We start from the raw sequence: 11,827 nt of genomic DNA, 5'->3' as shown, positions 1-11,827 counted from the left end.
TACACTTATCTGAAATTCCCACCATTGAATTACATGAGTAACTCTATCTTTATTTTTTGTCTATTTATTATTATTATTCGAAAATTTAATAATATCTTAATATAATTGAATCCGCCTGACTGGGATTTTCAAGATGACCATAGCTTGCTTCATACCAACAATCTCCGTGGGCTCGACCCCTTACTCACGTAAGGTATTACTTGGACGACCCAGTACACTTGCTGGTTAGTTGTGCGGAGTTGTGACAAAGTGTGATTTATGTTTGAGAGCACCAAGTCTTTGGAGCCATTGTTAATGATCACAATTTCGTCCACCAAGTTTTTGGCACCGTTGCTGGGGATTGTTCGAGTATGGACAACTGACGGTTCATCTTGTTGCTCAGATTAGGTAATTTTCTTTTTATTTTCTTTTCAAAAAAGTTTTCAAAAATCTTTCAAAAATTTGTCTTTATTTTCATTTTTCTAAAGAATATTTTCAAAAAAAAATAATAAAAATACAAAAAAAAAATCATAAAATCATAAAAATAAAAAATATTTTATGATTCTTGTTTGAGTCTTGTGTCAATTTTTAAGTTTGGTGTCAATTGCATGTTTTAAAAATCTCTTGCATTTTTTTGAAAATTCATGCATTCATAGTGTTCTTCATGATCTTCAAGTTGTTCTTGGTAAGTCTTCTTGTTTGATCTTGATGTTTTCTTGTTTTGTGTCTTTTATTGTTTTTCATGTGCATTCTTGCATTCATAGAGTCTAAACATTAAAGATTTCTAAGTTTGGTGTCTTGCATGTTTTCTTTGCATAAAAAATTTTCAAAAATAGGTTCTTGATGTTCATCATGATCTTTGAAGTGTTCTTGGTGTTCATCTTGACATTCATAGTGTTCTTGCATGCATAATGTGTTTTGATTCATAATTTTCATGTTGTGAGTCATTTTATGTTTTTCTCTCTCATAATTAAAAATTCAAAAAAAATATCTTTTCCTTAATTTTCTCATAATTTTCGAAAATTTGAGTTGACTTAGTCAAAAATTTTTAAAATTAGTTGTTTCTTACAAGTCAAGTCAAATTTTCAATTTTAAAAATCTTATCTTTTCAAAACTTTTTCAAAAATCAAATCTTTTTCATTTTTCTTATTAATTTTCGAAATTTTCTTTTAAAAAAAATGTTTTTCTTAATTTTATCTTTATTTTCGAAAATTATGCTAACAAATAATGTGATTGGTTCAAAAATTTGAAGTTGTTACTTTCTTGTTAAGAAAGGTTCAATCTTTAAATTCTAAAATCTTATCTTTTAGTTTCTTGTTAGTTAAGTAATTAATTTTAACTTAAAAAATTAAATCTATCTTATCCTATCTTTTATATCATATCTTTTTCAAAATTTTATCTTTTTCAAAAATTTGATTTTAAAATATCTTATGTAACTTCTTATCTTCTTATCTTTTCAAATTTGATTTTAATATCTCTTCCAACTAATTATTTGACTTTTTGTTTGTTTCTTATCTTTCTCGAAACCACCTAACTACTCTCCCCTCTCTAATTTTTGAAAATACCTCCCTCTTTTTCAAAAAAATTCTTTTTAATTAACTAATTGTTTTAAATTTTAATTTTAATTCTATCTCATCTTTAATTTTCGAAAATAATTAACTCCTTTTCAAAATTAATTTTCGAATTCTCTCTCTCATCTTTTTCTATTTATTTATTCATTTACTAACACTTCTTTTCACCTCTCTTCATCTCCAATCAATGCCTCTGTTCTTACCCTTGTGTTTGGATTCTCCTTTATTTATTCTTTTCTTCTTCTACTAATAATAAGGATCCTCTTTACTGTGACATAGAGGATTCCTCTTCTTTTCTTGTTCTCTTCTCTTTCATATGAGCAGGAACAAGGAAAAAAGCACTCTTGTTGAAGCTGATCCTGAACCTGAAAGGACTCTGAAGAGGAAACTAAGAGAAGCTAAATTACAACAACCCAGAGGCAACCTTTCTGAAATTTTCGAACAAGAGAAGGAGATGGCAGCCGAACCCAACAACAATAATGCAAGGAGGATGCTTGGTGATTTTACTAAACCCACGTCTAAGTTTGATGGAAGAAGCATCTCAATTCCTGCCATTAGAGAAAACAATTTTGAGTTGAAACCTAAATTAGTTGCTCTAATGCAACAGAACTGCAAGTTTCATGGACTTCCATTTGAAGATCCTTACCAGTTTTTAACTGAGTTCTTGCAGATTTGTGAGACTATTAAGACGAATGGAGTATATCCTGAAGTCTACAGGCTCATACTTTTCCCTTTTGCTGTAAGAGACAGAGCTAGAACATGGTTGGACTCACAACCTAAAGATAGCCTAGACTCCTGGGATAAGCTGGTCACGGCCTTCTTGGATAAATTCTTTCCTCCTCAAAAGCTGAGCAAGTTTAGAGTGGATGTTCAGACCTTCAAGTAAAAAGATGGTGAATCCCTCTATGAAGCTTGGGAAAGATACAAGCAGATGACCAAAAAGTATCCTTCTAATATGTTTTCAGAATGGACCATATTAGATATATTCTATTATGGTCTATCTGAGTTTTCCAAGATGTCATTGGACCACTCTGCAGGTGGATCCATTTACCTAAAGAAAACGCCTGCAGAAGCTCAGGAACTTATTGACATGGTTGCAAATAACCAATTCATGTATACTTCTGAGAGGAATTCTGTGAATAATGGGACGCCTCAGAGGAAGGAAGTTCTTGAAATTGATGCTCTGAATGCCATATTGGCTCAGAACAAAGTGTTGACTCAGCAAGTCAACATGATTTCTCAAAGTTTGAATGGATGGCAAAATGCATCCAACAGTACTAAAGAGGCATCTTCTGAAGAAGAAGCTTATGATCCTGAAAACCCTGCAATGGCAGAGGTAAATTACATGGGTGAACCTTATGGAAACACCTATAATTCATCATGGAGAAATCATCCAAATTTTTCATGGAAGGATCAACAAAAGCCTCAATAAGGCTTTAATAATGGTGGAAGAAATAGGCTCAGCAATATCAAGCCTTATCCATCATCTTCTCACCAATAGACAGAGAATTATGAATAGAATACCTGTAACTTAGCAAACTTAGTCTCTGATCTCTCTAAGGCCACTTTAAGTTTCATGAATGAAACAAGGTCCTCCATCAGAAATCTGGAGGCACAAGTGGGCCAGCTGAGTAAGAAAATCACTGAAACCCCTCCTAGTACTCTCCCAAGCAATACAGAAGAGAATCCAAAAAGAGAGTGCTAGGCTATTGATATAATCAATATGGCCGAATGCAAGGAGGAGGGAGAGGACGCGAATCCCAATGAGGAAGATCTCATGGGACGTCTCTTAAGAAGGAAGGAGTTCCCTATTGAGGATCCAAAGGAATCTGAGGCTCATATAGAGACCATAGAGATTCCATTAAATCTCCTTCTGCCATTCATGAGCTCTGAAGATTATTCTTCCTCTGAAGAGGATGAAGATGTAACTGGAGAGCAAGTTGCTCAATATCTAGGAGCCACCATGAAGTTGAATGCCAAGTTATTTGGTAATGAGACTTGGGAAGGTGAACCTCCCTTGCTCATTAGTGAACTTGATACATGGGTTCAGCAAACTTTACCTCAAAAGAAACAAGATCCTGGGAAATTCTTAATACCTTGTACCATAGGCACCATGACCTTTGAAAAAGCTCTGTGTGACCTAGTGTTAGGTATAAATCTTATGCCACTCTCTGTAATGGAGAAGCTGGGGATCATTGAGGTACAACCTGCCTTATTCTCATTACAATTGGCAGACAAGTCAGTAAGACAAGCTTATGGATTAGTAGAGGACGTGTTGGTAAAGGTTAAAGGCCTTTACATTTCTGCTGATTTCATAATCTTAGACACTAGGAAGGAGGATGATGAATGCATCATCCTTGGAAGACCTTTCCTAGCCACAGCAGAAGCTGTGATAGATGTTAACAGAGGAGAATTAGTCCTTCAATTGAATGGGGACTACCTTGTGTTTAAGGCACACGGCTATCCTTCTGTAACAAGGGAGAGTAAGCATGCAGAGCTTCTCTCAGTACAGAGTCAAACAGAGTTGTCCACCATACATGGCACAGAAAAATATCAAAATAAAACACAGTTGTCCACCATCAGAATAGAGCATGAAAAGAAACCCCTAAAAATAATCCCACACAACATCGCAATAAAATCCTAGCACAAAATCCACTACAAAACTTAGGAAATAACAATATACAAAGCAATAAACCCTGATCACCAATCATCAATACTTTCCCTAAAATTTAAAAACATAAAATTTTACTCTCTTCACTAACCTTGGTGACAAAATAGAAGATCCTTATAGCGGCAAACCAACTCTTCAGACAACTGTATAGTGTTCACACGTGTTCTAACAGTCTCCAAAAATTCTATTACAGTTACCAATTCCTATTTTGTGTCACTCATGGAAGATAAATTTTTTTTACTGTGTCATTTATGAAAAAGTTAAAGACAAAGAATAAAAAAAAGAGAAATACAAACGTTTTATTTCTCATCACATACAAACTGACATTGCTTAAAGGAACTTTTAGTACCAAATTAAAAATGACGTGGTTTCATTGTGTCCAATGTAGTCACAATGGACTACGTCACTAATAGTGCAATGTTTCGATGATGAAAAATAAAACAAGAATTAACATGATACATTTTTTTAAATTTAAAAGATTAATTTAATACAATCAAAATCTAAAAGATTAAATCAGTACAATTCATAAGTTTCAAAAAGACTTAACTCATCGTATCGATAACGCTACCATATCTTATGAATCGTAAACAATTGTTTAGATTGTTAACACTAGAATCTTTTGGGTACGTGTTATTTATTTACTAAAAGTTTCTGTAACCTTTCTTGGCAACAGTAGACAGTAATAATCCCAGAGGCCAATAGTGTGATTGGAGTCTGATTGGATTCTCTCGCACGAAACAGGACAGAAGTGGCCAGCCTAATGAGGCGCGAGAAATCGCGTGGCAGTGCATGTAATAAAAATAGAACGAGAGGGACATACATCTGAAAATACATTCCAAAGATTCCATCCCCGAAATTTGAAGGTGCACAATGCTGGCGTCCCTTTTCAGCGCTCTAATCCAAACAAAGCCACTTTTCATGCCACTATATTTCTTTCATTTATTTATTTATTTATTCATTCATCATGTGTCAGAAAATAAAACTCAAGCTTAGCCTCCCTGTCTCTCTCTCTCGCATTAATTGAAGAACGTTCTCACTCATTCACTCCTCTTCCTTTCTTTTCGATTTTTTCTAAGCATCGATTCTCTGCTTCATCCTCTCTTCGTTTTTCACAGGTAGGTAACTCTCGATTCCTTCTGTTGTTCCTTTCTTCTTTCTGATTCTGCGTGGTTCTCCCGAATCGTTTCAGCTTTCGGATTCGATCCGATCAACTTCCTATGCTCTAAGACTGATATCATGCATGCTTCAATTTACTTCTCTCGTTTTCTCATCTTTACTTGTTCTTCCTGTAATTCTCCCTGAACAATTCGAATAGTTTACTTTGCTATCGATTTTCCTTTTCTATATGATGACGATCTTTGAAAATTCTGCGCTTAGTATATCTTTTTTCTTAGTCAGAACTACGAAAGAACTCTTGCTGTTAGTGATATATGAATTCATTGAATTTGATCGTATTACTTCTAAAGCTGCACATACAGGTCCAAGATCAATTAGCTCTGAATACTTTTGTTTCTCTTTCAGCTGCTGCAGTTTTGCATTTGAGGAGTTCAACAAGAAGATTCTCAAGAGTAGAAAGAATACTGACTGACCCTGTACCTCAGGTACCTAACTTATTTCTCGAAATTGTGATTTAGAGATCATGATTTGCAATTATCATTTCTTGTTTTATCCGGTCATCTTTCGGTAAATTACAAATCTACAATTTACAAAGGTATTTCGTTTTTGTTGTTAAATAATGACAAAAAAATTTGTTACCAAAAAAAAAAAAAAAAAAACGTGGCATGATCCCGGTTGTTCGTGAGCTGTCTCATACTCTCTCATCTGAATCCGACTCAGCTTCTGGCGAAGATTCCCGGGGTTGTTGACTTGGCGCACCATTGTTAGTTCTTGGCGCCTACTTCAAGTGTCTCTGTTTCCTTCTCTATAATTTTAATCATTTTCTTGAGTTAATTATTTAAGCTTAGTTTAATTATTCCGCATTCAATAATTGAATTTTAATCCTGATAGCGTAAAATGGTGGTTTGACGGTACGTTTATTGCAATCTCCGAAAAGCTGAGAGAATCAAGTATTGGTTAATTGATGATGACAATTGTATCTTTCTTCACTTATCAATGGAGAATCCAGATATCTTTTTCACGTATCCCTTTCCTTTGTTTCTCTATTTTTACATCACTATACGGCTAATTATTCTCATAATTAGTAATTACCCTCGATTTCAATAGTGGAACGGAATATTCATTTTGTTACTGGATCGATTCGAGTTCTACGAAATTGTATGTACTATGTCCTTGTTGCGATGAGACACCGTTATGATCATTCCCCATATTTTATGATCATTTATCTCTCGTTAAAATGTGTTGCCTTTGCATTTTCCTGACGGCTATATATAATAATATCATATCAAATCGATTAATAAATCCCGTTTGTGTGGCACATCTACTATTGCTTTCCACCATCTTCTTTGATGACATATAAACTATACGGACTACAAATTTCTTTATGGAAAAGCGCTGATGAAAGCTCAGACCGACCAGAAAAGAATATGTACTCTTTCTGTAATGACAGCAATAATAAACTACACTTTTCGACAATACTTTCTACATTTTTTAGTTGCTATACATAACTTTTTCTCCTCCCCCTCCCCCCCTCTAAAGTTTGACAAATATCCATAACACTTAGAATAAAATAGTAGCGATAATCTGCGTTAATCTTGTTAATGATGTTTACTTAGAAATTCCTTACAGATGGTAATTACCTGCAAATTTAAGCATGAAGAAAATAGTGCTAAAAAAGTGTTAATTTTTTCAGTTCCTGACTTTTTGGGATCATGGGGAGCAGATTATGTTGATGCGTGCGTGACTGCTGATAAGTTGAAGATCCATAGAGAAGATGGTGAAACATCGCTTTAGAGAGTCTATAAAATCTTTGTTTGGAAGTCATCTTGACCCTGAGAAAGAAGAGCAACTGCAGGGAGCTAAAACAGGTACAATTTCTATCCCAAGATTAAAAGCTCAGCTGCCACCATGACATCACAATGATAATGATAAATAATTTTCCACAACTTATCAATCACCTTGTAATGATTAAACAAATGATTTCGTGTTTTGCTGCTCTTTTTTTTTTCCTACAGAAATTGATGACAAAGTGAAAAGGATATTGAAACTTATTAAAGATGACAACCTTGAAGAGGATGGCCCCCCTTTAGAGCAATCTAAGAAGGAACCACTTGTTGAACTGATTGAGGATTTCCACAATCAGTACCAATCGCTCTATGCACGATATGATCATTTGACAGGTGAGTTAAGGAAAAAGATTCATGGCAAGCAAGGAGAAAATGAGAGCTCATCGTCCAGTTCAGACTCAGATTCAGATTATTCTTCAAGAGACAAAGTCAGAAAAAATGGACAGCTGGAAAGTGACTTTCAAAAGATAATTGAAGGCTTAAAGCAAGAACTTGAAATGGCTAGTGTGGAAGTTGCTGAATTAAACCAGAGGTTGACAAGTACTCATGAAGAGAAGGAGGATCTTAATTCGAAATATGTTGCAGCATTGAGCAAGATAGAAGAAGTAGAGAAAATAAACATGGATTTGAAATCTGATGCTGAAGCATCGAGTATTCAAAGATCAAAACTTTTGGATGAGAATGCTGAACTAAAAAATCAACTGGACATTGCTGGTAAGACAGAAGCTGAGCTGAGTCAAAGATTGGAGGACTTGAAGACAGAAAAAGATAGTTTGGCATCGGAGAAGGAGACAGCTATCCAGCAGATTGTCGAGGAAAAGAAGATTACAGATGACCTGAGAACCACAGTTGATCAACTGAAGGATGAGAAATTCTCTCTTGAGAAAGAATTACAAGTCGTGACAGGGGAAATTTTCATTCTAAAACAGCAGTTAGAGCATGCAGATGAGGAAATGACAAAGGTCAACAACAACCTGAGAGTCACTGAGGAAGAAAATGAATCATTGAAATTGAAACTTTCACAGGCTTCTGATGAGGTCCAGCTTTCTCACAGAAGAGTTCAAGAACTTGTAGACGAATTGAGTCAGTTAAAGGAGGAACATGTTGCAGCATTGAGCAAAATAGAAGAAGTAGACAAAATAAACATGGATTTGAAAACTGATGCTGAAGCATCGAGTATTCAAAGATCAAAACTTTTGGAAGAGAATGCTGAACTAAAAAATCAACTGGATGTTGCTGGTAAGACAGAAGCGGAGCTGAGTCAAAGATTGGAGGACTTGAAGACAGAAAAAGATAGTTTGACACTGGAGAAGGACACAGCTATCCAGCAGATTGTCGAGGAAAAGAAGATTACAGATGACCTGAGAACCACAGTTGATCAACTGAAGGATGAGAAATTCTCGCTTGAGAAAGAATTACGAGTTGTGACAGGGGAAATTTCCATTCTAAAACAGCAGTTAGAGCATGCAGATGAGGAAATGACAAAGGTCAACAACAACCTGAGAGTCACTGGGGAAGAAACTGAATCATTGAAATTGACAATTTCACAGGCTTCTGATGAGGTTCAGCTTTCTCACAGAAGAATTCAAGAACTTGTAGATGAATTGAGTCAGTTAAAGGAGAAACATGATGAGAAGGAAAGGGAAGTTTCAACCCTCACCGAGATGCATGAAGGGCATCAGAATGAATCCTCAAATAAAATTAGGGAGCTTGAGGGACAAGTCACAAACCTGGCACTAGAACTAGAATCACATCAAACCCAGAAAAGAGATATGGAGGAGCAAATTAAAAGGGGCACAACTGAAGCAAGGGAACTGGGAGAGCACAATTTAGGGCTACGTAGCCAGATTTCAGAACTTGAAATGAAGTCCAAAGAAAGAGAAGAGGAACTATTTTCCCTCAAGAAGAAACTTGAAGATAATGAGGAGGAGTCATCCTCTAAAATATTAGATTTGACATCTCAGATAACCAATCTGCTGACTGACATAAGCACATTACATTCAAAAAACAATGAACTGGAAGAGCAGATAATTTCAAAGAGCAGTGAAGCATCAGCTCAAGTCAAAAGCATTACTGATAACATGAGTGTGTTGCAGCACGAAGTGGAGTCCCTACAACAACAGAAAGCTGACTTGGAAGTTCAGTTAGTGGAAAAAGTCCAAGAGAATTCAGAGTATGCAATTCAATTGCAAAATCTGAAAGAGGAGGTTGACAGAAAAACCCTGGAACAAGAGAAACTTATGGAAGACACCGAAAATTTACTCATGCAGATAAGGAATCTGGAATCAGAGGTGAGCACTATGAAGAACCAGAAAAGTGTAGATGATGAGCTGATAAGGGCTAACAGCCACGAGATTGATCATTTGAGACAAGAGAAGTTGGAGCTACTTGACAAAACAGCAGAATTAGAGAAAACATCATCAGAGAGAGAATCCGCGTTTTCTGTCATCCAGGACACACTTCGTAAAGTAGAGGAAGAGAGTTCAGCTCAAATAATGAATTTGACTGAGAAAATTAACAATCTTCAAAATGATTTGGTTTCCTTGGAGAATCATAAACAAGAGTCATCACAGCAGTATGACGGACTGAAGTTGGAGGTGGATTCTATACACAGCCAGAAGAGTGAACTTGAAGAGCAGGCAAGAGCTAAAGATCATGAGAACAGCGAGCTGAGAGAGGAAATTATTGGATTGAAGGGAACAATCACTGCGCTGGAGACAACAATGGCAGAAAAGAAGTTTGCGTTGTCCACTTTGCAGGAAAAATTTCATGAGAAAGAGAACGAAGCTTCTGCCTTAACCACCCAAGTGAATAATCTGCAAAATGACTTGCTTTCATTGCAGGGCTTAAAAGAAGAGTTGGAGCTCCACTGTGGAAAAATCAAAGAAGAACATGCAGAAAGGTTTACACTCATAGAGAATGAAAAGAATGAGCTAGCAGGAAAGTCAACCAGTCTTCAGAGAACATTAGAAGAACGAGAAGATGCTTATCAGAAGTTAAATGAAGGTTATATACAAATCGAAGGTTGGCTGAAGGAAAGCAAGGTGAGCCTTGAAGTTGCTGAGAAGAAGATTGAAGAAATGGAACGTGAATTCCATGAAGGCAGTGAGTTTAAGAATCAGATGATGGCTGAACTGGAGCATACAGTGGAGGATCTGAAGAGAGACCTTGAAGAGAAAGGAGATGAAATCAACACTATGTTTGAGAATGTCCGCATGCTCGAGGTTAAGCTTCGTCTTTCCAATCAGAAGTTACGCGTCACAGAACAATTGCTAAGTGAGAAGGAGGAGAGCTTTAGAAAAGCTGAAGAAAAGTTCCAACAAGAGCAGAAAGCTCTTGAAGACATGATTGCTACTTTGTCAGTAAAGCTTGCTGCCAACAATGAAGCTTTTCAGGAAATCATAGCCGGTGTTAAAGAGTGTGTGAACAGCGTGACGGTTGGCATAGAAACCGTTTGCTGGAATTTCTCTGATAAATGTAAAAATCATGAGAACTCTATCTCCAACATGTCTCGTGAGCTTCAGGTTGCAAAGAACGGTTTCAGGGAGATGAACAAGGAAAAAGAGCAATTGCAGACACAGAGACACCAATTGCTGGAGCAGCTGCGGGATAAGAAGGAAGAAGAGTTAGCTTTGAGGGAGAGGATTGGGAAGCTGGAGGCAAAAGCAAGCAAGGATGAATCAGAGAAGACGAATCTGGCAGCGAACATGGCTCAACTGAGGAATACAGTTGGAGAATTGGAGAAGAAGATGAAAGAGAAAGATGATGGCATGTTGGACTTGGGTGAAGAGAAGAGGGAGGCCATAAGGCAGCTTTGTTTGTGGATTGATTATCATCGCAGCCGTTATGACTATCTCAAAGACGTTCTATCAAAGACAGGTAGAGGCCAACGAACGGCTTAAATCCTTAAAGTTTGTTTAGCACCTTCTTGTGTGTCCCATTTAGGTATGGTGTTGTGGTTTGAATTGTTATTAGTTCAATTTTTCTCATGTGAATTAATTCTTTGTTTCTTTTGGTTCAAACATGTGCGTGTTTATAATTTAATTCATTCTGTATCAGGAGCATATATCTCCTTCATGATTTGGTTATCATCACATACCTCATCATTACTTGTCATATGACGGTCATTGTCTTTTGTCTATGCCTTTTTTTGTAACTTGTAATCAAGTGATATTGAGAAACTATAATGGGAAGAAGAAAATAAATGCAATATCAAAATTGAGGCTCTCTAATCCCTCTTCCCACCGACTACCTCCGATCCCTCCGTCGCGACGCACATCTGCTTTGATCATCGCGGTTTTTCCCATTCGCGACAGAAAAAAAAAATAAAAAATAAAAAATAAAAAATAAAAAATATAAAATCATTTTAAAATTTATTTTAAAAATTCAAAATTATTTAAAAGAAATAAAAAATCATTTAAAAAATTTCAGAATATAAATTTTCAAAATATCTGAAACGTGACAAAAACAAACATCCTAAACTTAAAAAAAATCCGATAATTTTAAAATTCAAAACCAATAAAAAAGAAAAATATAAAAAATATAAAAAAATCTAAAAATTATAAAAAGAAACATTTAAAATTATTAAAAAAAATTCAACCCCCTAAAAAAAACATCCAAAATGAAAAAAAGTAATTTAAAAC

General features: G+C 35.7%; 1 protein-coding gene across 4 annotated transcripts; it reads left to right on the top strand.

The window, feature by feature from the left end:
- The first annotated feature begins 5,053 nt into the window (after window positions 1-5,053).
- On the top strand, window positions 5,054-11,402 carry LOC112790815 (uncharacterized). 4 transcript variants are annotated; one of them, XM_025833386.3, is made up of 4 exons: window positions 5,054-5,336; window positions 5,743-5,822; window positions 7,031-7,205; window positions 7,353-11,402. In XM_025833386.3, the coding sequence occupies exons 3-4, from the start codon at window positions 7,112-7,114 to the stop codon at window positions 11,084-11,086; spliced, it is 3,828 nt and encodes a 1,275-aa protein (XP_025689171.1). In that variant the 5' UTR covers window positions 5,054-5,336; window positions 5,743-5,822; window positions 7,031-7,111; the 3' UTR covers window positions 11,087-11,402. The 4 variants fall into 4 exon arrangements, with proteins under 4 accessions (XP_025689171.1, XP_025689172.1, XP_025689173.1 ...); XM_025833387.3 differs by having other exon boundaries at window positions 5,084-5,336; window positions 7,061-7,205; XM_025833388.3 differs by having other exon boundaries at window positions 5,087-5,340.
- Window positions 11,403-11,827: the final 425 nt, after the last annotated feature.

The sequence above is a fragment of the Arachis hypogaea genome, chromosome 3, assembly GCF_003086295.3.
Source record: "Arachis hypogaea cultivar Tifrunner chromosome 3, arahy.Tifrunner.gnm2.J5K5, whole genome shotgun sequence".
Taxonomy (NCBI): Eukaryota; Viridiplantae; Streptophyta; class Magnoliopsida; order Fabales; family Fabaceae; genus Arachis; species Arachis hypogaea.
The sequence above is the reverse complement of the archived record's forward strand: the minus strand, read 5'-3'. Positions and strand labels throughout refer to the sequence as shown.